Source organism: Lissotriton helveticus, chromosome 4_1, assembly GCF_964261635.1.
Source record: "Lissotriton helveticus chromosome 4_1, aLisHel1.1, whole genome shotgun sequence".
NCBI classification, from domain to species: Eukaryota; Metazoa; Chordata; class Amphibia; order Caudata; family Salamandridae; genus Lissotriton; species Lissotriton helveticus.
In genome coordinates this window covers 105,901,265-105,928,226 of record NC_136063.1, presented here as the reverse complement: position 1 = coordinate 105,928,226, position 26,962 = coordinate 105,901,265, and the positions used below count along the sequence as shown (strand labels likewise).

At 47.5% G+C, this 26,962-nt stretch overlaps 1 protein-coding gene across 4 annotated transcripts in view; it reads left to right on the top strand.

Annotated features, from left to right (window-relative positions):
- The first annotated feature begins 408 nt into the window (after positions 1-408).
- The window catches only part of WDR97 (WD repeat domain 97), a 357,055-nt gene continuing 330,501 nt past the window's right edge, over positions 409-26,962 (top strand). For 3 of the 4 annotated variants that reach the window (XM_078686528.1, XM_078686527.1, XM_078686526.1), the window contains exons 1-2: positions 409-492; positions 14,625-14,786. In XM_078686528.1, the coding sequence (XP_078542654.1) occupies positions 14,741-14,786 (46 nt within the window). In that variant the 5' untranslated portion in view covers positions 409-492; positions 14,625-14,740. Of the gene's footprint in view, positions 493-14,624; positions 14,787-26,962 lie in introns of those variants that run through there. The other variant, XM_078686529.1, reaches the window with a different exon arrangement.

Sequence of the window (26,962 nt, the reverse complement as noted above, 5' to 3'; positions counted from 1 at the left end):
GACAGTGACTTATATTTATGTTTTGGGTTTTAAAACGTAAATAAAAGGGATTGCCATTTATAATACTAATAGCTTAAACTTCCGCAAATGCGAGACCTATTGCATTGCAAATGCGCCATGTATCTGTTCAGTATCATGCATGTAATCCGTGTACTCTGTTATGCTTATGTAGTCTGACCGGATCTCTTGTAAAGCGCTCTGACACCTTCCGTTATTGTATGCGCTATACACAAATGCATACATAAATAAATATAACAAGAAGCGGCAGGCAGCGGGGGACCCGTTTTCCAAAGAGCTCCCAGACCTCTGGGGCGTGTCTGTCTGTCAGGGGCGGGCGTGTCTGTCCCGGGTGCCCTCGCGGCCCCGCCCCCTCGGCTCGGCTCGGCGTCCCCCGTCTCCTGGAGACGGCTCGAGGCGGCGGCGGCGGCAACCGGGGCCCGAGGAGGAGGAGGGCGGCGGGGCCCGAGGCGGAGGAGAGCGGCGGGGCCCCAGGTAGGGCCGGGGTCACCCCCCCCACCCGGGGGTGCCAGGGAGCCACTGAAACGAACCCCAAGAATTGATGGGCAGGGGGGTCCATAGGGGGAGGGGGGGGGGGTAATGCACTGATAACGGACACGGCTGCCTATGGCCTGTCGGGGGGGGGGTCTGGGGGGGGGTCTATCGTGCGGGGCCCTGGCCGGATTGCGGGGTTCAGCCCCAGTCCTCTCCATCGGACCCGGGCAGTAACGGGGGCGCCGTGTGTTCCTTCCGGGGCAGGTTGCTAGGAGACGCCGAAGTTTCTTCTCAACTAAACAGGCCATTAATAGTCCCCCCTGAAGATGAACTTCAGCCTCCGGGGCTCAGCGCTACATGGCGCCCACGAGCCCCACAAAACATGATCATTGTCATATTTCAGCCATCCATGTGTGGCGTTGCCCCGGCGTCACCCGCCCTCCCGGGCAGGCACAGCAGGACTTGGAAAACTTTTAAACAGTGGAAGAGCTATTTTTGGGTGATTGTGATGTTTCTCCATCTACTCAGCGCGTCCTTCCTAAAGTCCCAGCACTCCCCGTTTTTTCCTGTTCCATGTCTTGTATAATGAAATGCATTAAATCATTTAAATGTATATTCACATGGCTCCCAGACTCTCTGATTCCGGTGTGTGGCGCGGAAGGAGCCGTCCGGACATACTGGAAACCCGGTGGCACATTGAAACGCGAACTTCTTTTTATATTATTTTGTAGCGCAAGCCTGGCCCATGGGCATCGCAGCGCTTTACAATAGAATCGGCCGCGTTGCGTATTTCTAGAGAACTGTAAGGTTTGCTTTGACCCAAAAGTGAAAAGATGCTGAGTTGAGGCCGAACTCGAAATGGCGCCCCCTAAAGAGCGGCAGCTCTAGCTAAAAGGCCACATCTGTTCTAGGCTCGACATGTTCCTCACACAGAATCCAACATAGACAGAGCTCAGCACAAATAAGTATATAGCTGACTATCCACAGTCAGTCCAGTTATTTAATAGAAAACATGCATCAATTATTGGTCCAGCAAGAGATCTTCATTACAGTCGTAACAGTGTAAATAACATTGATTCAGCCACAGCCGACACGTGTTTCGCCGCCATTCGTGACTTTTTCAAGGCTCCAAAATGTTAGGTAGATTTCAATTGAAAGTCGCGCACGTTCAATAGACAAAAAAGTCTGGATATTATTTGTCCAGATTGCAGATATCGCTCCCAGATTATGGACTGGTATCCGTAAGGTACCAAGTGTAGGTCCCCAAGGAGAGAGAAAACTAAATTTCCGGAACGTCACAAAGTGAAAGTCACCCTTTCTTTCGTTATATATATTATGTATTAGTTTCTCTCCAGGACGGGTGTGTTACAATTTATAGTGTAATCCTAACCGCTAGTGTAAATTTGCCAGCTGGGTCGTCGTTTCGCCCGAATTACCCTTAATATTTTCGACAAAGTAAAGGCTTAAAAAGGTAACCTCCAGTCCACAGGGAAGAACTGGAAAGCGTAGAATCACGCGCGTCACAGAGAGAACGTATACATAATATATAACGAAATAAAAGGGTGACTTTCGCTCTGTGACATTCCGGAAATTTTGTTTTCTCTCTCCTTGGGGGATTGTGTATGTATATATATATATATAGAGGTTTCTGTATATATTGTGTAGTACTGTGGGTGGCACGGTACAGGGACATAGAGCACGCTTATAAAGGACCTTTTTTCTATTTACTGAACATGCAAACATAAATGAGGTGCTGGCTACCTTGGATAACCACTGCCATCATTTGTCTGCTGATGTTCCTCACACAGCCCAGTGCTTGAAGTCAATCTCATGTCAGTGAATGTCTACTCTTTTATTTATCTATTTATTTAATGCGATTTTCTATAGCGCGAACATTAACTGAAGGTGTCAGAGCGCTTTACAAAAGACATTCAAGGATAGTGGGTGACCGGACTATGTCATTCTCACCTTTTTCTTTTTATTGCTCTCTCTCTTTCCGCTGTACTGCATATTTATCTCCCTTGCTGTATTATTTTTCTTTGGTTTGCTTCCTCACTGCCAGCCTACTATGTAATGTAATGTCCTGCTGTTTACTGTGTGTATGTAAAGCGCTCTGATACCTATGGGTTAAGCTAGCGCTATATAAAACTTTTAAAATAAATTAAACAATAACCAGTTGTGATACATAAGGACTTAGGATTACATGAGTTACATAAAAGATACAAACAGGAAAAAAATTGCAAATGTACAAGTTGTAAAGTCACACAGGGAAGAGATACAAATAGAAAAAATTTCAAATGTACAAGTTGTAAAGTCACACAGGGAAGAGATACAAATAGAAAAAATTGCAAATGTACAAGTTGTAAAGTGACTCAAGGAAGAAATACAAATGAATAAACTCTAAGAATCACATAGGAATCGTAGTGAGTACAAAGGTCAACTACATATACTAGTGGTTAGAGTTATCTCTATAAATATATATATACAAATAGTAGTTTTTCTCAGGATTCCATTTTACCAGGGTTAAGGGGGTACAAGGCGCAGTCCAGGGTCATGCATTGTCCAGAAAGTCCATTTGCGCCAGAAAGACCGTCAAGATTGAGAATCTAGGTTAAAGGCCACTACGACAACACTAGAAAATGGAGGTGTTGCTGTTTGGTGAGAAACCAATTGGAAAAGCTGTATGAGTCCACGGGGGGATGTGAGGGGAAGGCAGAAGTGCGCCCACTTCTCTCTCTCCATGGCCCCCTTACTGATTCCAAGGGTCCACCTCACCTTAGTCTTTCGTCTCCCGGTGTCCGTGCTTTCTGCAGGCCTCTGTGCCCCCGCAACGCCCTCGGAAGAGGCTCCAGCATTTACTCTGGAGGGGGGCCAAGCCACCGCTCCCAGACCCCGACCGTGGCACTCTGATCTCCTTTCCTGCTTCTGCCCTGCACCTACCTACCACAAGTGGTGGATGTAAATGACCCACCTTTTCACTAATCATGCCCTTTCACATGCACTCTTGTGCTCCTCAGCCCAAAGGCGTTGCCTAGAGATCCACTATGAATAATGCTGCGATATATCGTGATATGGCAGCTGGTTTTCCTACAAGACATGAGGTGGTAGGCCCCGAGGCTGGTGTAAAGAACCCCCAGGCATGTGGATATAATGCCATGGCCTTTACAGCCTCTGCTCTATAATCCAGCCTGAAACCTCAAACTCCAACTGGTGCGGGATTCAACTGTGTAATGCAACTTTACTCCCACCATGCCTTTCTTGAGTACACCACCAACGTCACATCACCCCACATTCTTCATAGGCTGCAGCCTCAAAGAAGGTGCCACTGATTTCTGAAGGTGGAAACATGTCTGGGCTGGGGGCCCGTTTCAGCTATTTTACTGCCCTCGTGAGGAATAAAAAAGAATATAAAATGCACATGGGGGTGCATCTGGTAAGACTTTCCATTTTGGCTTTTTTTCTGCGTGCCTCCTTTTATTCTAAAAGCGGTACAAAAGGGGGTAGTGATGGACGGAGCATCTGAATCAATCAAACACTCACACCCAGTCAAAAGATCTGGGTTTAATCCATCACCGTTCTTTAGCCCACTCTGCCACCCCAGTTCAGACATGGCTATATGCAAATCAGTCTGACCCTGTGCCTCATGGGAACAGTCCAGCCCGAACTGCCAAGCCATGTCTTCCCTGGACCGGAAACAAGCTTCAGAGGACCGGTTTCTGGCATTCCAGCCGTCTTCAGCCTGACTTGCTTGAATCCGGTGGCAAAGTGAGCAAGGGACTCACGTCTGAGCATACCCTGCCACACTTATGGCGGCCAAAAGCGGTACAAAAGGGGGTGGTGATGGACGGAGCATCTGAATCAATCAAACACTCACACCCAGTCAAAAGATCTGGGTTTATTCCATCACCGTTCTTTAGCCCACTCTGCCACCCCAGTTCAGACATGGCTATATGCAAATCAGTCTGACCCTGTGCCTCATGGGAACAGTCCAGCCCGTACTGCCAAGCCATGTCTTCCCTGGACCGGAAACAAGCTTCCGAGGACCGGTTTCTGGCATTCCAGCCGTCTTCAGCCCGGCTTGCTTGAATCCAGTGGCAAAGTGAGCAAGGGACTCACGTCTGAGCATACCTTGCCACACTTATGGCGGCCAAAAGCGGTACAAAAGGGGGTGGTGATGGACGGAGCATCTGAATCAATCAAACACTCACACTAAGTCAAAAGATCTGGGTTTAATCCATCACCGTTCTTTAGCCCACTCTGCCACCCCAGTTCAGACATGGCTATATGCAAATCAGTCTGACCCTGTGCCTCATGGGAACAGTCCAGCCCGTACTGCCAAGCCATGTCTTCCCTGGACCGGAAACAAGCTTCCGAGGACCGGTTTCTGGCATTCCAGCCGTCTTCAGCCCGGCTTGCTTGAATCCAGTGGCAAAGTGAGCAAGGGACTCACGTCTGAGCATACCCTGCCACACTTATGGCGGCCAAAAGCGGTACAAAAGGGGGTGGTGATGGACGGAGCATCTGAATCAATCAAACACTCACACTCAGTCAAAAGATCTGGGTTTAATCCATCACCGTTCTTTAGCCCACTCTGCCACCCCAGTTCAGACATGGCTATATGCAAATCAGTCTGACCCTGTGCCTCATGGGAACAGTCCAGCCCGTACTGCCAAGCCATGTCTTCCCTGGACCGGAAACAAGCTTCCGAGGACCGGTTTCTGGCATTCCAGCCGTCTTCAGCCCGGCTTGCTTGAATCCAGTGGCAAAGTGAGCAAGGGACTCACGTCTGAGCATACCCTGCCACACTTATGGCGGCCAAAAGCGGTACAAAAGGGGGTGGTGATGGACGGAGCATCTGAATCAATCAAACACTCACACTCAGTCAAAAGATCTGGGTTTAATCCATCACCGTTCTTTAGCCCACTCTGCCACCCCAGTTCAGACATGGCTATATGCAAATCAGTCTGACCCTGTGCCTCATGGGAACAGTCCAGCCCGTACTGCCAAGCCATGTCTTCCCTGGACCGGAAACAAGCTTCCGAGGACCGGTTTCTGGCATTCCAGCCGTCTTCAGCCCGGCTTGCTTGAATCCAGTGGCAAAGTGAGCAAGGGACTCACGTCTGAGCATACCCTGCCACACTTATGGCGGCCAAAAGCGGTACAAAAGGGGGTGGTGATGGACGGAGCATCTGAATCAATCAAACACTCACACTCAGTCAAAAGATCTGGGTTTAATCCATCACCGTTCTTTAGCCCACTCTGCCACCCCAGTTCAGACATGGCTATATGCAAATCAGTCTGACCCTGTGCCTCATGGGAACAGTCCAGCCCGAACTGCCAAGCCATGTCTTCCCTGGACCGGAAACAAGCTTCCGAGGACCGGTTTCTGGCATTCCAACCGTCTTCAGCCCGGCTTGCTTGAATCCAGTGGCAAAGTGAGCAAGGGACTCACGTCTGAGCATACCCTGCCACACTTATGGCGGCCAAAAGCGGTACAAAAGGGGGTGGTGATGGACGGAGCATCTGAATCAATCAAACACTCACACCCAGTCAAAAGATCTGGGTTTAATCTATCACCGTTCTTTAGCCCACTCTGCCACCCCAGTTCAGACATGGCTATATGCAAATCAGTCTGACCCTGTGCCTCATGGGAACAGTCCAGCCCGAACTGCCAAGCCATGTCTTCCCTGGACCGGAAACAAGCTTCCGAGGACCGGTTTCTGGCATTCCAGCCGTCTTCAGCCCGGCTTGCTTGAATCCAGTGGCAAAGTGAGCAAGGGACTCACGTCTGAGCATAGCATGCCACACTTATGGCGGCTAAAAGCGGTACAAAAGGGGGTGGTGATGGACGGAGCATCTGCAATGTCCTTTTATTCTAAATCATCCTTCGGAACCACAAGCAGCCAGATCAAAGTAGAACATGGGTACCAGGATCCCTACCTGGAGCCATCACCAACCTGGATTCAAGAGGAAGAATTCAGAACTGTGTCTGGTCCTTTTCAATTTGCATTCCTCCCGCCTGTTACCTTGGCAATGGTGTGTGAGTGAGCCTTTAGCCTGAGCCAGTTGAGGCTTGGCATGCCAGCCCACATCTAGACCAGCATATTGATTTATTCATTTTATATTTCACTTTGCTGAATCACAGCTCTACTTTAGGGTCCAAATTGCTACTTATTTTTTTGCCACTTTGCTTACACTCCTTTTGGTGGGAGTGACTAGAGTATATCATACTGCAAAACGCTACCGCAGAACTTTGACCATCTGGCCCCATTGTCCAGATCTTCCATAGACTTTCCCTTGCTCCGATCTACCTGGCCTCTAACCCTAGGGCGACCGGCTCAGGCATCCTGGTGAAGGGAGTCAAGGTGACTTGCTAGTGGCTTCTCTGATTGGGACTGGAAATGTCCTTAGTTCAAGAAGACCCTGCCCTAGTCTTCTATATTCTTTCCATTGATGCCCTTTTCTTGTCTCTTATTGGTCCTTTAATGTTCTGTACCTAACTACATTTTCCATAGGTTCAGTGATCAGTCACTAATTGATCTCCGGGTTAGAGGGGAGGAGGGCGCAGCGCTATTGGCTGACCCCACAGGCACCGCCCCCTGCACTACCTACAAAAGACACATGTCTCTCTCTGAGCGGAGCGTACACGCACAGCGGGCGCGCCAAAGGCAAGCCCGTCTGCGCCCGTCCGCGACCGGCCGGGGCCAGGGGCCACAACCGCTGCCCGCCCGCCCACCATCACGAGGAGATATAGCCCAGGCATTTACATCAACTAAGAAGAAGCTCCCTCGCCTCATGCCATTGCTCTTGGGACCTAACAGCCCAAGACCCCATCAGCTGCCCCAAATGCGGCTTCTGTCTCCGCCCTACAGTCCCACCTAAGGCGATACAATACAACACGTATCTGCTGAACTGTAGGTCCATAGAAATCTCAATGTTGCTGGAAGAACTTAAGTCCGACATTCTATTTTTAACTGAGACATGGCTGCACGATCAGTCGGAACCTGACCTTGTCCAAACACTTCCCCAGGGCTTCCAAATTCTCCGTAGTGATCGCAAAGGGGGAAGGGGAGGGGGACTAGCAGTCATCTGTAAAAATGGGATTAAATGCCGGGGGTCCCCTCTCTCAATCCCGGATTGCGAAAGCCTTGCTTTCACTATAGAGCTTTCACACACCAGCACTTTCTCGGGGATTCTCATCTACCACCCACCAGGTCCGCTAGGACAGTTTCCTAGTGCCCTTCCACCAATTATTGTAAATCAGGCATTCAGCCCATCTAACTTCACCCTCCTAGGGGACCTCAATATTCATTTTGACGACCCTACAGATGCCACCGCTCAAGAAATGACCAGCAGCCTCGAGGCCCTGCAGCTAAAACAACAAGTGTCAAACCCAACTGTCCAGACTTGCATACAGAAACACCCCTCCCCTTACTATGTACAGACCACTTTCTCATCCCAATATCCTGGTGCACTCCCGAACCACCCCCCCTCATTCCTCCAGAAGCTCGCAAAGGGCGCAACTGGTCAAAACTCCCCTTAGCGGAGTGGAGGATAGGCCTTGAATCCACTAGACCTCCCAGCGTCTCTGACCCCCTGCTGGCCAATGAGAGATTCAACAATTGGATCTCGGCATCACTCGACTCTGTGCTCCCTATCGAACCCATTATACCTAAACGTAGCAGTAAGACAGCGTCCTGGTACTCCCCTGAACTCAGAGACCAGAAACGCATCTGTAAAAAATTAGAAAGGAAATGGCGCCTCGATTATTCCCCCTCCAGAAAAACCGAATATAGAGCAGCAATTAAAATTTACAAAGCCAGTATTAAACACACACAGGCATCCTTCTTTGAAGGCAAAATCACTGATGCCGCGTGCAAGCCAAAAGAAATATACCGCATCGCAAAAACCTTACTACATCTATCAGAAAAACAGGACCCCCCAAATGCCCAAACCCACTGTGACAACCTGACTGACTATTTCGATCAAAAAATAGGAAAAATCTACACATCCTTTCACCAGCCTCCGAACGACACCAAAACCCCGCTACAAACCGAGCCCCAACCCCTTACCACACTTGGCCACTTCCCCCCCCCTGGATGCGAATACTCTAGAACTTATTATGCACCAGGTGAAATCTGGCTCCCCCAACGATCCAGCGCCTCCTCGTGTCCTACTCTCAGCTGATAACCACATCATTCCCACCATCTTGGAATTATTGAATAATTCCCTGTCCTCGGGCATCGTCCCACTTCCATGGAAGCAAGCCATGGTAAAGGCCCTTTTAAAAAAAAACTAATTTGGACCAAGACAACCCGGCCAACTATCGTCCAATCTCCCTGCTGCCATGGATAAGCAAAATTCTTGAAAAACATATAAAGACTGTGGTAACAAATTACCTGGAGATTAACAACATCCTGGATTTCACTCAGACCGGCTTCCGTCCCTTGCATGGGACCGAGACTGCCCTGGTCGCCGTAACAGAGGTGGCTAGGAAGATCTTAGATAATGGAGGCTCTGCCGCCATTATCCTCCTTGACTTAAGTGCCGCCTTCGACACAGTGAACCATAACATCTTATTGCACAGACTCAGCAGCAGGGGAATAACGGACCTGGCATTAAACCTGGCTCAAATCCTTCCTGTTCAATCGATCTTTCCGGCTTTTCGAGGGCAATAACACTTCATCCATCAAAACCCTTGGATGTGGCGTACCGCAGGGCTCCTCCTTGAGCCCTACATTGTTTAATATTTACATGAGCTAGCTGAGATCGTCTGCCCTTTTGGCGTAAAAATCATCACCTACGCAGACGATACTCAGCTAGTGGTGGCTCTCAATCCCTCCCATGGCGTACAGAATAAACTCAAGGAATGTCTGGAAGCAGTCCACAGCTGGATGACCTCCTCCAGCCTTAAACTGAACGGGGAAAAAAACAGAGCTGATGCTCCTGGGTATCCCCACGAATAACACCATTGACTCCCTATGGCCCTCTTGATTAGGAGCTTTCCCCTTACCGAAGGATAACATTAAAAGCCTAGGAATTTGACTTGACGAGCTCCTAAATTTTAACTGTCAGGTGGCCAAGCTTTCCGCCACCTGTTTCGGCCTATTAAGGCTCCTGCGTAAAATCCTCCCCCTCCTACCTTTTGACTTAAGACGGACTATGGTCCAGGGCCTAATTCTGTCTCGCCTAGATTTTGGAAACGCCCTGTACTTGGGTGCACCCCAGTCTACCCTAAACAAATTACGAATAATTCAAAACTGTGCCGCAAGAACCCTCCTTCAAATTCCCCGTCGCTCCTCTGTCAAAACCAGACTCAGGGACCTACACTTGCTCCCAGTCAGGGAAAGGATCCAGTTCAAAGCAATGTGTATTGGGCATCGATCCTTTTGAGGGACGGGTGCCACCATCAATCAACCCCTGATAACCACCTACCACCCAACAAGACAGCTTAGATCAAGCACGGCCTTTCTGGCCCTAATACCAAAGATAAAGAGGTCCAGATGCGGAGGTCGATCCTTTTCTTACAACGCGGCCGGGCTCTGGAACTCCCTTCCCCTCCAACTCAGATCGGAACCCAAATTACTCATTTTCCGCAATCTTTTGAAAACCTGGCTGTTCAATAAATCTGACTAGCTCTGACCACTATTAACCAGGTGTGACGTCTTGAGCGCTAGGACGCCTGAGGGTAGCTACCGCGCTATATAAATATGCTTTTCATTTAATTCATTTGATTTCAGTCCACCTATACCGAGCCCCGGTAGCACCCGCCCTCATGGACTGTTAGCCTCCTACTTCTGCTTGAAAGCCCTCAAAACATAGGGCCTCATTTACAATGTTTTAGCATAGGGCAGCGCCTCAACCCTTCCTGCAGCGCTGCCCTACGTCAAAAGAAAAGGGCGGGAATGTGCCGTAACTATAAGATAAAGTGCATTCCTGTCCTATTGGTGCAAGGGTGTCTGTGTTGAAAGCAGGTGTTTTTGAGGGGAAAGGAACGCATTCCCTCACAAAAACAACCCTTTAGACACCCCTGCAGAGGTGTAAGCTTTTGACAGATTCCCAGGTTTACAGCTTGTTGGGAATGTGTCAAATGAAATGGGTGTTACGGCGAGCACCCACTGTAACGCCCATTGCAGAACTCCCCATCACACTGTGAAACAACACAGCCCCTTGCACTGTGTTGCCTAGCACCATATCTATGAGGCCATGAAAAGCTACGCAGGGTGGCTTTACATGGCCTCGTAGATGTGGGTAAGCCCAGAACTCTGCCGGATTGTCATTATAAGTGATGTTCCAGCGGCGCAATAGGCTTGTATATAAGCCCCACAGTCTACGGGCCCGATTCACAGAATGAACTTAAGACTAAATCCTAAACTTACTACTATTTGGTATTCACAGAATGCACTTACTACTTTCGGGATTCACAGAGTGAACTTACTAGTTTCGGGATTCACAGAATAAACTTACCACTTTCGGTATTCACAGAATAGATTTAAGACTACTAACTCTAAGTCCGAAATCGGGGAGTAAATTCCGGCCCGGAGGCGGACCTTACGGCCCGGAGGCGGAGCTTACGTCCCGGAGGCGGAGCTTCCGGCCCGGAGTCGGAGCTTGCGGCCCGGAGTTGGAGATTTCAGCATGGCAAAAATCCCCACCTCCGAACCGTAAGCTCCGCCTCCGGGCCGTAAGCTCCGCCTCCGGGCAGTAAGCCCCGCCTCCGGGCCGTAAGCTCCGCCTCCAGGCCGGAATTTACTCCCCGATTTCGGACTTAGAGTTAGTAGTCTTAAATCTATTCTGTGAATACCGAAAGTAGTAAGTTTATTCTGTGAATCCCGAAAGTAGTAAGTTCACTCTGTGAATCCCGAAAGTAGTAAGTGCATTCTGTGAATACCAAATAGTAGTAAGTTTAGGATTTAGTCTTAAGTTCATTCTGTGAATCGGGCCCTACAACTGGTTGTCTAATGTGATACTCCGCTGCAGCTCCCAGATATATGTACTCCTCAGAGGGTTGAATACCACATCTCTGATATCATGTTTTTTTTTTACAAGCCTGGTGCACTGCAAGAACGTCACTTTTAATGACGTTCTGGCGGTGCACTAGGCTTACCCATACCTATGAGGCCACGTTTTCATGGCCTCGAAGATAAGGTGAGAGGCAATGCTGCGCAAGTGGCTGTGTTCTTTCACACTGCGAAGCGGAGGCATCCCATGGGCGTTACGGTGGGTGTTCTCACGTAACCCCCATGACATTTGACACATTCCCAGATTTACAACAAGCTGTAAACCTGGGAATGCGTCAAAAGCCAACACCTCCCTGAGGGTGGTGTAAGGGTTGTTTTTGTGAGGGAAGGTGTGACTTCCCAAACAAAAATAACCTGATTTCTAGCCAGACACCCTTGAACCATGGTGCAAGGGTGCCTGCGTTGTCGCACGGCAGCCCATTGTGTGCTAGCACTGTAGAAGAGGACAGGGATGCGCCATGTTGCATAGAAATGGAGCACTCCTGCCCTTTTCGTTTGACTTAGGGCAGCACAGCTGGCAGGCTTGCGGCAATGCCCTATGCCAAAATATTGTAAATGACGCCTCAAGTTCATAAATCCAGGCCAACTGCGTTTAGTTATTCAAGGCATGTAATCCTCTATTAACATTATTCTCCAAAAGTTTAGATACATTCATAACCATTAAACACCAGAAAACAAAGCCATTCAACACGTGTTTCGGGAAAAAACCCTTTCTCAAGGCTGTACAAAAAATAAACATGATATAAACATTATCTTTAAGTCATTCTTTCTTAAAAAAATAATTAAAACCAAACATGTCACTTCCCCACTGTAAATGATAGTTAAGGATCCCTTATTTCCGTTTTTAATGATTTTTACAGATAATTACAGACATAAAACCATTTAATATTTTGTCTGTGTTTATTTTTAAAAGTGGATAACAATGGAAATTGGATTCTTTTTAGAGTGATTCTAAAGGTTGTCAGTCATGACTGCTTGGCCACAGCTGTGTGGATTGACAGGTAAAGGGTTAAAAAAGAAGGGATTTCTAGTAAAGAAGCTTAAACAACAGTAGATATGCAAACCTTGATACTGAAATGTTCATGTTTTCATATACGTGCATTGATTTATCATCTGTGGGTGTTCATATCATTGACAACTATCAGGCATTCAAGCATGAATGCACATTTATCAGGTACATTTATGTGGAAATATACTAGTTTCAACTTAATTTTTTCACAAAACACTAAATTAATATAGATAAATACAGATAACAGTAGCAAAACAGAAATATGGATAAATAGACGGAAATGTAAAAAACAAAATATGTACTGGAAGGATATCCTAACAGGACAAAATGCTATGATTAGACTAACTTGAAACCTTTTACTACTGTGTCAGTGTGCTGTACAGTGCAGCACACATGCAAAGTCAGAAAAGAAAGGAGAAATAAAAGCATTTCTCTGTCATAACACCTATCTTAAATGGGCACTTTTTTCTGATGCTAAACCTTGTCTACTTTTTTAAGTAAACAGGACTTAGCGTCAGAAACCATGAATGATGGCATGGGAACCACAATGCACTACCCATGGTACTCCCCATTGGCGCTAAGTATTGCAAAGCAGCGCTATGAACTTCTTTGTGCTACTTTCATGTGAAATTCCAGTGCCAGAAAAGTTTAGTGCTGGAAAGTAAATTAGGGAAGATTTAGCGTATTTTTGCTTCACTTTCGTGCCACAAACAGAGTGCTGAAACATAGCAAATATACCGTGTTATGTCTTGTAGTTTCATCTAATAATCATAGCGCAAGGGTCACAGTTTATCTTCCAAAATCGCATGAAACCATTATATGTTCTATATCTCGTTCCAACTACATCCTACACAATTATAATTTTGTTTTATGCTGATTTTGTGTCCTCAATGTAAATTCTCTCTTGATTACCATTTTCCCATGGTTCAAAGTGTTAACTAACTCAACACATAGATAATTGATATAGGTCCATATGTTTCATGAAGGTCAAATATAGCTGTTAAGAATTAATTAAAACCGGACTCATCCAAGGCATCTCATGGATAGAATATCCACATAGGCTTGTTGAATTTCCTTTAAATTCTAGACTTCCTTATAAATTCATAAAATATTGTCAATTCTATAGGTTTATTACCTAAAATAAGGAGTACATGGTCACACATTACACTTCTTTTCCAGGTCACTATGTGTCACGATGGATGATGTCATTGTCTTACATTTTAATATTATGCCCTTTTTCTTCCAGATAACAATGATAGATACCTATTTAGGTTTCGTATAAGTGCAGTGATAATTCACATGTACCGTATATTTATTTGCACAAACACATTTCGTAAGAAAGATTAGAGAATCACGCACCACGTTGATAAGTGAGTGTAGGAGGGATCCTTTTGGTCCTGAAGAAGAAGCCAGGGGAGGGCTTCGAAACATGTTGACTGACATAGGAGGCACAGCTCATTGAGGCAATACACCTCCTTCTCCATATTTTAATAATACCAGCTCAAAGGTATATTACATTTTTTTGACCAACGAGCCAGGTATTTTTTAACTTCACCTTTCCATTTCACTCCTGACCTTTCCACTCACACTTCTACGCGACACATAGTTGTCTCACAACAACAGTGCTCCCGCGTAACCGTAGGTCGTAGCAGGCCCGTCACGTAGAGGGGCAGGAAGACCCCTATGAGAAAGTATGACACCAAGGGCCCTTTTGGTGTGTGAGGGCTATTTAAACAAACTGTGTGTTTTCCCCCCCACTGTCATGGCTTTTGAATCTATCTGAGGGTGGATCTCTGTGTACTGTAAGGATCCACAACATCCAGCATCCAGAAACTCCACTTGTATACCACTTGCTGGCACTCCTGGTTGCACCTCATGTGGTAGGAAACTTTATCTTGCATCATGAATGTTGTCATCCAGGATACTATGGGGCAACACAGGTTACTTGATGCGTTCACATGTCTACCTTTCCACTGAGACACATTTTGATGTTCAAAAAAAACTCTAACTTGTAATTGAAGGAGTGCACACTAACTATGTAAAATGTGTTGGCAACAGAAATATATTACATAATAATTTAATGTCCTGTCTCTTCCCCACAGTGATGCTTTCTACGAAGATGTAACTCCAACATCCACCAGGTTCGGCCAGTACCCCAGATCTTCGTGGACTGCTAGCATCTGCAGGACAGACTGTATCACACACTCACATACCTAAAATGACTTCCGACACTTTGGAGCAATGGGAGACCAGCCATTGCAGAGGTAGGTGACATTCTGTTGAAATCTATCCCAGCTTCAGAGCAACATATAGATTCCTGTACTTATGCAACCATTAGAGAGCAGATTGTAAGGGACAGCCTGAGAACCAGGCTCTGAAATAACCAGTTGATATATCCCCTCACCTCACCTCACCTCTACAACGTCTGAGGATTGTGACATTGGTGTTGCCAGGTACCCAGATCCTAAACTTTACCTTTTGCTTTGTTTCTATTAAGTGACAAGTAGTCATGATTTTGCCACCCTCAATATATTATTGTCTATCGAAATCAACTCCTTTCTCTTTTTTTGTAGAAGTCTCATTTTGATAAACACATGTTGGCTGTATTCTCCACATCAGCTAGATGCCTAAGATGATCTGGATTTACTGGACTAGGTCATCTGAAATGTTAAGTGTCCATTTTATTAGTCACCAGCCTCCACTGCAACTCTTTCGAAGACGAGAATGACAGAGGCCTTTAACTGTTTTGGCTAGACCTTAGCTAAATGTAGCTAGTTAGATAACTAGCCAGTGAAGTCGATAGCAGCAGTGCTTGTCATTAAGACATAGGTGGCCTGATTCCAATTGGGAAGGTGGAAGAACGTGGAAAGACCATCTGCATGGGAATGGGCACTCCCAGGTCTGTGCTCCACTTTAGCAGTTTGGGATTCTCACCTTTCATCTGTTGTAACTGTCGTGTTGTTGGCGCGACGGTCAGCGCAGGAAACACAAGACGCCAGGTGAGGGTGGTCACGTTCTTTATTATCTATGTTGAGAGCGTGGCGCAGCACGTCCGTCCTCGTTGCTGTCCTCTGTCCTCTTCCTGTAACTACAGGACGTGGTGTCCAGTGACCTGGTCACTGCCCTGTGACCCGCAGGGTCCTAGTGCCCTACGTCAGTCGTCACTCTGCAGTCACGGTTGCTACATCTCCCCCCTTGTCACAAACAAATTCTTTGTCACATGCACAAAGTCTTGGTCCATCATAAAGGTAGTGACGGAGAGAGAGAGAGAGAGAGAGAGAGAGAGAGAGAGAGATGTTTTCTTTACATTTCTTCAATTAGTCTTTTTGGCTTCCTGCATATTCTGTTTGGTCTTGCTTCTCTGCTAGTTTCTTGCTCTCTGTTTTCCACTTTCGGTGATGTTGCTATTGGTTCTTCCTCTTCCACTTTGAGCCCCTTGAAATGGGAACTGTTTCTCGTTATTCGTTGATGGTCGGATGCTGCCGTCACCATTGATCCTTTTATGTTGGTCACTACTAACGGATCCTTTGAGAATGGACTGTCCGACTTCCGTTGTTGTCTCTGTCTCACCACCACCAGGTCTCCTTCCTTTAGCTGACGTTCCGATGCGTTTCTCTTCTTATCCGCATATTCCTTCATTTTTCTTTTTGCTTCATGATCCCTTTCCACTATGTCACTTCGATCCGTGCTTGCCTTTGTGTCTATTTGAGGCAGTCTTGTTTTGCTTGATCGTCCCAACACCAGTTCTGCTGGGCATCGACCTGTGGAGCTGTGGGGGGTATTCCTGTAGTCTCTCAGCACTTAACATAGTGCTTGTCCAATAGATATTTGTGTCAATTTTGCTCGCTGGATGGCTTTCTTTATCGTTCCCATAAATCATTCTGCCATTCCATTGGCTTGTGGCCACAGCGGTGTTATCTTCCGATGTTTGATTCCCAAGTATTCCATGAATCGACAGAATTCTTCTCCAGAAAACGGAGGGCCATTGTCAGTTTTTAATGTTTGTGGGGAACCCCAGGCAGCAAATATGCCGTCTAACGCTGGTAATGTGGCATTTGCTGATGTCGATGATATTTCTCTCACAATTGGAAATCTTGAAAACTCATCAATGACCACTAACAGGTATTTTCCAGTCTCTAGTGGTCCATAAAAGTCTGCTGCCAGCTCAGTCCATACTGCCGGTGGCAGTTCTGACATTTGCAACGGTGCTGGCTTGGAAGGTGGTCCTGTTACTTGTCAGACGTGACAGTGTGCAACTTCTTCTTCCACCATGTTGTCCAGTCCTGGGAACCACACTTTTTCTCTCAACTCTTCTTTGTCGCTACAATGCCTCAATGTGATTCGTGAGCTAGTTCAATTGTTTTTTCCTTAGTCGGTACGGTATCACAATTCTTGACCCTCTCATTAGAATTCCGTTCTCAGTTTCAGATAGTTCTTCGCTTATCTTTTTGAAAGCTAGCAGTTCTTCTTTGATGACCCCTTCTCCTGCGGGGCTGTTATTGTTAATGTGTCTCCATCTCTGTTGCCGCACTACATTTCCGATTGTCTGCATTGTCGGGTCTCTTTTTGTTTCTCGCTCTAGTTCTGCAATTGTTATTGATGCCGGAGTGTTCTGTTTTGAAATTTAGATATTCTTCTGCCATAGTGGTGCCATTTTCTTGATGTGGAAGTGGGTGTCGTGACATGTAGTCAGCGGGGTTGTGGTCCTTTCCGGGCTTGTGGACAATCTTGAAGTTGTAGTCCATCAGTCTGATCCCCCATCGTTCAATTCTTGGTGGTATTTTGGCGTTCGGGTTTCCATAGATGGTAACTAATGCTTGGTGGTCCGTTACAATCGTGAATGGCTTCCCATATATGAACATGTGATAGTGCTCACATGCCCATACTACCGCCAGACTCTCTTTCTCTGGTTGAGAGTATGCTCTTTCAACGTCCGACAGGCTCTTGCTTCCATATGCGACGATCCGTCGTGGCGAGTCCTTTCCATGCTCATGCTGTGCCAGTATTACACCAAGACCTACCGGGCTGGCGCCCACAGTCAATTCAGTGCATAGGTTCGGGTCAAAATATGCCAGGTGGTCTACAGCCGTTACTGACGCCCTTATTACTTCAAATGCCTTACTGCATTCTGTGGTCCATTCAAATGTTTGGCCCTGCTTCGTGAGTTCTCGCAGTGGGGTGCTCACTGTTGCGAAATCTTTGATGTATCGTGCACAATAGCTGGCAAGGCCGAGGAATGAACGCACTTCAGCTTCATCTTTTGGTTCTTTTGCCTTCTCTAGAGTGTCTACTTTACTGCGATCTGGTCTCATTCCTTTCTTCGAGAATATGTGTCCGAAGAATACCAGTTCTTCTCTTCCCAATTCACATTTCTTTTCATTTACTGTTAGGCCCACTTCTTCGAGCTGCGAGCATACTTTCCTCAATGCTTTGTCATGCTCTTCATCCGATTTGCCAAATACCAGGATATCGTCACTGTAGTTCAGGCTGTTTTTGATTGGTCTAATGATTTGTCTGATCGTTTCCTGGAAAATTTCAGCTGCTGACGATATTCCAAAGCTTAATCGCTTGTATCGAAACAGACCTAGGTGTGTTGAAAAGGTTGTTATGTATCTGGACTGTTGGTCCAGCTCCAGTTGGTGGTACCCTTTGCATAGGTCTAGTTTGGAAAATCTTCTCATTCCCGTCAGGCAGCTAATCATGTCATCTAGATGTGGCCCCGGATGTCGTTCTCGTTCAATCGCTGTATTGGGGATTCTCATGTTCACGCATATTACATGGGCAGGAAATGGTCCTCACTTCCCCTCACCGACTGGACAACGGCTCTCACTCAAGACCCCCCGAGAAGGGCCTCGACCCCTGCCTCTGCTTCTAGCAACTTTGATCACTGGATTTCCAGCACCTTAGACAAAGTTCTTCCCAAACGCCCCTGTAAACTCATCAGAAGACCTAAAGTTGCACCCTGGTACACTCCTGCTCTGAGGTTATTAAAGCTTGACTGCCGCAGACTAGAGAGAGCGTGGAGGAAGGACCATTCTCTGTCTAGGAAAGATGATTATAGGTCCGCAATGAGGCTCTATAAATCAGAGATTAAAATGGCGCAAACTTCCTTCTATGAAGGGAAAATTAGTGCTGCAGCCAACGCGCCTAGGGAAATCTTTAGGATAGCCAAATCCCTGATTTCACCTCCAGCTGAGCGTACTACTGCTGAAGGGGCACAAGACCGCTGTAATGAGCTAGCTGCCTTTTTTTCCAAGAAAATCTCGACCATATACTCCTCATTTAGTAATCCTACGGTCAACACCCCCTCCGTCCCTTCTAAGCCAGCCGACTCTCCGGCTCTCTGCAAGCTGGATACAATTCCGCTTCTTGATGCCGGCAGCCTGGATGGATTAATCTCCAAAGTTTCTTCCGGCTCTCCTAATGACCCGGCACCCCCCCGGATCCTTGTCAAGGCACTGGACGTTATTCGTCCTGTTATCCTGGAAGCTTTAAACACCTCTATTGTGTCCAGGTCGGTCCCGCTTGCTTGGAAGTGTGCCATGGTGAGGGCGCTTCTCAAGAAACCCTCCTTGGACCAAAACAACTTGTCCAACTACCGTCCCATTTCGTTGCTTCCCTGGCTGAGTAAACTGCTGGAGAGGCACGCCAACAATATCTTAACAGACTATTTGGAGTCCAACTGTCTGTTGCGTGCCTCCCAGACAGGTTTTCGCCCTCAGCATGGCACAGAAACCGCCATGTTGGCGGTCACAGAGGAAGCAAGAATGACTTTGGATCGGGGAGGAAAGGTGGCCATTATCTTGTTAGACCTTAGCGCCGCGTTCGACACGGTGAACCATGCCACGCTAGTACACCGACTGGCGGGCATGGGCGTGTCGGGCGCGGCTCTGGACTGCCTCACCTCCTTTCTGAGTGAGCGCTTTTTCCGGGTCTTCGAGGGTGAGATAGTCTCTCCTAAACATCCTCTCAGGTGTGGGGTCCCTCAGGGCTCCTCCCTGAGCCCGACCCTCTTTAACGCCTACATGGAGCCTCTGGACAGGATAGTCCATCCCTTTGTTGTGCGTATAGTCACCTACGCGGATGATACGCAGCTGGTGGTCTCGTTAGACCACGCTGATGGATCATCCAACACCTTAGGCCCCTGTCTAGAGGCTGTTGCCAGTTGGATGCAAGCCTCCTGTCTCAAGCTTAACGGGGAGAAGACAGACATCATTCTCCTCGGAAATCCCTCCCCTTCTGCTCTTGCACCCGTCTGGCCACCATGTCTTGGCGCTCCTCCTGTCCCCAAGTCCCAGATAAAGAGCCTCGGGATCTGGCTTGACACCGCCCTTGATTTCTCGGTCCAGGCTACTAAGACTGCGGCCACTTGCTTCGGACTCATGAGGATGCTCCGGCGGGTGCTCCCTTTGCTCCCTTTCCAGGCGAGGAGGATCATGGTCCAGGCCCTGATTCTCTCCCGCCTGGATTATGGGAACGCTCTCTACCTGGGAGCACCGACTTCGGTTCTTCAGAGGCTCCAGGTCACACAAAACTGTGCGGCCCGCCTACTGTTCAATCTGTCCCGTCGGCAGTCGGCGAGGAAGGCTCTAAAGGGACCTCCATTGGCTCCCAATGACTGCCAGAGTGCAGTTTAAAGCTCTGTGCATTATGCACAAATCCTTTCATCGTGTAGGCCCAGCGATTCTGCACCCTCTGGTCACGCCTTATGTCCCTACACGCCCCCTTCGGTCGGGTACTCTGCAGTTGGCCACCTCCTCTAAAATTAATAAAGCCCGTTGGGGTGGCCGTTCTTTTTCCCATTCGGCGACCAGACTTTGGAACGCCCTCCCCTTTGCCATTCGAGGAAATAGCAACCTCCTCTCGTTCAGAAAGGCCTTGAAAACGCATTTGTTTGCTAAATCCTGCTGATCTGCCCTGAGCCTGCGCTAAACCATTTTATCTTCAAGCGCTGCGAGGCCTCAGGGCAGTTATGCGCTATACAAATGCAATTTTTCATTTCATTTCATTTCATTATTCTAATTTGTGCAGTGTCCTTTTTTTGGTACAGCAACTATTGGGGACACCCATGGCGTCGGCCCTTCAGCTTGTTCGATGATGTCTTGTTCTAAGAGTGCTTTTATTTCCTCTTCCACCTGGGGTTGCAGATGGATCGGTACCCTTCGGTGATGCTGAGCGACAGGTCTGACTGATTCGTTGATATGCAGTGTGATCTGTCGTCCTTTCAGCTTTCCCAGTCCTTTCGTTAGCTTTGGGTACTCTTGTAGGATGTTCCTTTTTCCCGAGATGTGATATGTCATCTGCAACAGGCCCATGACTTTCGCTGTGACATTGCTTAGTAAGCATGGTGCGGGAATGTCTCCTCGTAACTCATGAATTTCTTCAGTGACGGTCTTACCTTTGTGCGTCATAGTGTCTGTGAACTTTCCCATGTTTGTTACAGGATTTTGGGCACCCCAGGTAAATACTCGTATATTTGATGGTTGCAGGTGTGGTTTTCTCTTCATTTTTTCGTATTCAGTGGCACACATAATGTTGCACGTGGCCCCACTGTCTAGCACAAATTCTGTTTGGTGTGGCCCCACGTCTATGGTTACCCAGTTTGTCTTCTTTATTGACTGCTTGTCCACTAGTCTGATGTGTTCTTCCTCCTGTCCTTCATCTGTGGACATGAGGTATAGGCGTTCCACTTTCTCTGCTGTTTCTTCTTCTTCATCTCCTGACTCCAGCGACGAGCTCCTGGTGGTCGCTTCCATGTGTCGCACTTGTCTGTTTGTTGTTGTTCTCGGTCTCCCTGGCCTTCCCCTTTCATTTTTGAATTGCATTTCTTGACACATGGTGGCGAAATGGTTGCTTATGTTGCACTTTCGGCATATTTGACCGAATGCTGGGCATGCTCCACGATGTGGAAACTCTAACCCACATCTATAGCACTGTGATCCTTGTTTTCTTGTCGCCTGTTCCTTCTACCCTTTCTTCCAATTTCAATTTCGACTCGTGTCTGTCATTCTGTGTACTTGCTCCTCCCTTCGGTCCATCTGTCTTGCATGCGCCATCTACCCTTGCTTCCGCTCTCGCTAGGTCTAGAATTCTTTCTAGAGTGGTTGGCTCCTTTAGTATTCTCGTGCGAAAATCTGTGTCGCGACAGCCTTCTATCAGTCTTAGGCGGATGGCCTGCTCATTGTCGTATATTTCGAACTCGCAATGGGCTACTAATTTCCTTAGCCTGGTTGCAAAATCATCCATTGATTCCTCTGGCTGTTGAAAAGCTATGTTGAAGCTATATCTTTCAAAGTCGATGTTTCTTTGAGGATCGAATTTATTTGTTAGACATTCTATTAGTTTTTTGTATGTGCTCGTCTCGCTCTTTGGTAGTGTTATCAGAAGGTCATCCACTTCATCCCCCACCAGATTCAGGAATAGTCCTAGTTTCTTTCCTTCTACTACATCTGTTGCTTCCATGTATCGCTCAAATTTCACAATCCACTTCTCCCATCTTATTCCCCCTTGTGGCTCTGATACACTGAATGGCATTGGTCTGCGATACTGTGCGCTTTGCTTTGTTTCAGGCATCTTTGCTTCCTTTTATTTTGTTGCCTTTATATTCCTTTTATCTCTGATGGTTTTTTTTTTGTAACGTTCTTGTTATTTTCTCCTTTTGTATTTCACTTTGTTATCTATTAGTTATTGTTGTGGGGATCTTTCTGTGTCCCTTTCCTTTTTCTCTTCTTTATCTCTTTATTTCTTTCTTCAATTCGTCTTTGCCTGCCCCTAAGATGGCTGCCCTGTGTTTTCTACTGTTTATTGTCCTTTTTGTCACAATCAGAATGACTGCCCTTGTTCACGCGAGATTTCGCGATCGAAATCTCGCGTTGCCTGTTTTTAAGATGGCCGCTGCGTTGTTTCTGTGCTCTTATTGGCTGTCCTCGCCTCTTTCTAAGATGGCCGCCGATGTTTGCATTTCTCGCGAGACTTCGCGCTTCAATTTTTGAGCACGGGGACCTCGCGCTTCTGTTTTCAGGCACTAGCGCTGGTAGCCGACTGCTGCTTACCGCGCTTGGATGTATTCCGTTGGACGCTATCGGGGTGGGCTCCCGTGTAGCTCCTTGCGTCTTCCTTTGCAGCTCACGCCGTTTTCCTCTAAGCACATGGCGGAGATTTCACGCGTGCCGTTTCGTCACCCTTCGTCGCCAGATGTCGTGTTGTTGGCGCGACGGTCAGCGCAGGAAACACAAGACGCCAGGTGAGGGTGGTCACGTTCTTTATTATCTATGTTGGGAGCGTGGCGCAGCACGTCCGTCCTCGTTGCTGTCCTCTGTCCTCTTCTTATCCCTACAGGACGTGGTGTCCAGTGACCTGGTCACTGCCCTGTGACCCGCAGGGTCCTAGTGCCCTACGTCAGTCGTCACTCTGCAGTCACGTTTGCTACAGTAACCACCTGAAAGGCCTGTGGTCAGTCTGAACTGGGAAGTGAAGGTATGACCTCAACTTCGTCAGGGTCAAGACCACAGCAAAGACTTCCCTCTCTATGGCTTATGTTACTCATGAGGTAAATACAGCAAAAGGGCATCCTGGCCCTTGAGGTGCAGCTTCAAAGGCATTGAGGGCAGTGCACCCATCGAGAAGTCCCTGCAGCGCCATACAGCCTAGATGGGATGTATGACATTACAACGCATGCTTTTACATCGTATGCCTTTACAACGCGGTTTTTACAACGCATACCATTACAACGCATAATGCTTTTAGGCGCTGGATAGTGAATTGTTTAATTTACTATTCCAACTCCAGTCCCCGTGGATAGTAGGGAAGGTGTTGGATAGTACATTAAACCTATTCCCTCCCCTAGAGCGCCCCCCAGCGCAATGCGTTGTAATGGTTTGCATTGTAAAAGTTGTGTTGTAAAGGCACTGCGTGGTAAAAGTTGCATTGTAAAGGTTGTTTACCGCCTAGATGACCCTGTGAGCTGCAGAAGGAGCTCTATCTGACTTGACCAGAGGCAAGAAAAATCATGATGGCCTCCAGAAGGAAAGTTCACTATGAGCTTGGCATCATTATCAGAGATTGATTGCTGTTAATACTGAGATGGCAAATATCATAATATGACTAGTGGTCACTAAGAAGGAGGTGTGCTCAGCAAAAGAAAAAATGGAGTGGGCAGATCTGGTATTGCCTCAATTTTAATAAAATTTGATGAAATCTACCACATTTGCTAATAGAAGGAATCAAGGTGTATGGTTGCAGAATACACGTAAATCTAATGCTGTCAGAACTCTGCGATGCCTCCTGCATGGGTACACCTAACGCTACAATGGGAAAATGCGCAAACACGAACCAACAAAAAGCTCCTGGAAGAATGAAAGACTATGAAATGTTATGTTATGTCGAATTTTATGTTGCAGCTTATCACCTGTGAGGGTATCCAGAGCAGGGACATAGGCCAGGCGGTGCTCCCAAAACGCATCAGCGAGACTCATTTTAGACATCCCGCGCCAAGAGCACATCACCGGTCACTTAAAAAACCTCCACTGGCTTCCCGTCAACAAAAGAATTACTTTCCGCCTTCTTACCCACGCACACAAGGCCCTTTATAATCTCGGACCCGAATGCCTCAACACCCGACTGTCCTTCTACTATCCCATCCGCCAACTAAGATCATCCAATCAAGCCCTCGCCGCAGTCCCGCGCATCCGAAAAACCACCATGGGTGGCAGATCCTTCTCCTTCCTGGCTGCCAAGACCTGGAACTCACTCCCCACCCACCTCCGCCTCACTCAGAATCACATCTCCTTCAGAAAAGAACTGAAAACATGGCTATTCGATAAACAGTAAACCACTCCACCCCAGCGCCTTGAGACCCTCTGGGTGAGTAGTGCGCTTTATAAATGCCCGAACTTGAACTTGAACTTGAACTCCTAGTGGAACAGGCAGGTCTTCAGTTTCTTGCGGAAATTGAGAATTGGGGTAGTTGTCCTGATGTGTTCAGGAAGTTTGTTCCAGTTCTTGGCGGTGATGAAGGAGAAGGCTCGCTCTCCTAACTTGCTTCTATGGATGCAGGGAAGTCATGCCTACGAGAGACAGGCCATGCGTAGCTGTCTGGAAGGTTGGTAGAGTAGAACTCAGTCACTGAGTTACGCTGGTTTGGTGCTGTGGAGAGCTTTGTAGGTGTGGATGAGCAGCTTGAATCTGCAACGTTTCTGGATGGGTAGCCAGTGTTGTTCAGTGAGTTAGGGAGTGATGTGAGTGCTTTTGGGGAAGTTTAGGAGCAGCCTGGCAGCTGTTTTTTGGATGGTCTGGAGTCTTTGTGTGAGCTGGTTGGAGATGCCGCTGTAGAGTACGTTGCTTCAGTCGAGTCTACTGATTATAAAGGCCTGGGTGACCATGCGTCTTGTGCACGTCGGAAGCCATTGGAATACCTTCCAGCGCATTCTGAGTATGAGGCAGCAGGATGTAATCACCGTGTTGACCTGTTTGTTCATGGTGAGTTTTCATCTAGGATGATACCGAAGTTTCTGACATGGTCTGTAGGGGTGGGCATAGGACCCAAGTCTGGTAGCCACCAGGAGGAGTCCCAAGGGGGGCTCTTGTTTCCAAAATCAGGATAACCGTTTTGTTTGTGTTGAGTGTAAGGCAGTTCTCTCACAATCAATTAGCCACGTTGGACATGCATTAGGTGAAATTGATCCTAGTAGTGTTATTTGTGTCAGTGATGGAGAGGATGAGTTGAGTGCCGTTGGTGTAGTTGACAATGCTGATGCTGTGGGCTCTTGTGATGTGGGCGAGGGGTGTCACGTAAACTTTAAACAGGGCTTGGCAGAAGAAGGTGCCCTGGGGGACTCCGCCGATTACCTTTTTGTGTTCGGAGGTAAAAGTGGAGAGTCTGACTCGTTGAGTCAAGTTGGGGAGAAAGGAGGTGATCCAATTCAGGAAAGGCCCTTGAATTCCTGAGTCCTGGATTCTGGCGATGAGGGTGCAATGGGAGGCGGTTTCAGAGGCCACCATGAAGTTGAGCAGGACAAAAGCGAGGGTTTCCCAGCTGTCCATGATGGACCGAATGTTGTCACTTGCTGCCAGGAGTACGGTGTCCATGCTGTGGTTGCTGTGGAACCCTGACTGGATGGAGTCCATGAGGTGGTGGTGTTCAAGATGGGCAGAGAGTTGCTTGTTGATCTCTTTCTACAGGACTTTGGCCTAGAAGGGAAGGAGCGAGATGTGTCTGTAGTCGCTGTGATCCTCGGTATTGCCCGACGGTTTCTTCAGGTCAGCTGTGACTTCTGGTGTTACAGCTGTCCGGGAAGTTTCCGCTGAGGATGTTGATGATGGTGGTGAGGTTGACGTTGATCAGTGTGCTTCCCGGGTTGTACATATGGAGAGGGCAGGTGTCTGTGGGAATCCTCATTGGATAGTCTGCATGATTTTGGTAATGTCATCTGTAGTAATAGGGCCTGAGTTCATTAGAAGGCGAGTGCTCCTTGTGGTGGTGGAAGTTGCGTGATGATGTTTTCTACAATGAGCTGGGGTGCAAAGTTAGGGTAGATCTTGAGTATGTACTGTGGCACACTTTTGGTGACTCTTGCTGAGGATGATACTAGGAAGTTGATTACGAAGGCTGCAGCACTGGAAAAAGGACTGCCTAATCAAGAAAAGCAAATTCTCCAATTCCCAACCAGAGTCTCGAGACCAGCGCTAGGAAGAAGGATAGACAAGCCGATGGAAAGAATTGATAAAGAGAGGGGCCTTGGTTCCAGGCCTGTTCTCTAATAAGCTGCAGGGTGACAATACATCTTTATTTGTTGCGGTTGAGGCTGCGGCAACCACTGGCGAGTCTTTTGGATGCTCAGGTAATAAAGGATGAGAATTGAGGAGACCCATCTGAAAAGAGATGTTATGTGGTGGCGCCACGTCCAAAGGACCTTAGAAGCTGGTGATGTTCTTTGGATGGTTGGCAGGCTTTCTGTAGCTTGAGAGACTCACCTGTTAAACCTTTTGTACTGGGGGTGCAGGCCATCAAGTTTTTGTGATGGTTATCTGAATTATTTTTCTGTGGGAAGAGAGTACTTGTATGCTACAGTGCTCCACGTATCTCCTATTTCCCCCTCCTGGACAGGAGACCCGCATAGTCTTCCCAGTGGCACTCGACAAATATGGAGAAAATGTCCCGGTTCCCTGTCCTGTCATTTGTAGAGACCGCCACCCACACACTGCTGTGAGTACAGCCTCTGGGGCCTTCTACAACATTTTAGGCTCTTCCTATTATCTCCCATGGTATATTTGATAATCTACGCCTATCAGCTCTCTTCCTCTAGCCAGGTTTCTTATCCTCCTGCATAAAAGTCCCAGGACCTACGCTGCACAATGATCTAGAGATGCTTATAGTAGTCCTTTTTGTATGGGCAGAGGTCCCTTCATCGAGAGCACATTCCCTGTTGGACTCTGTTTGTGA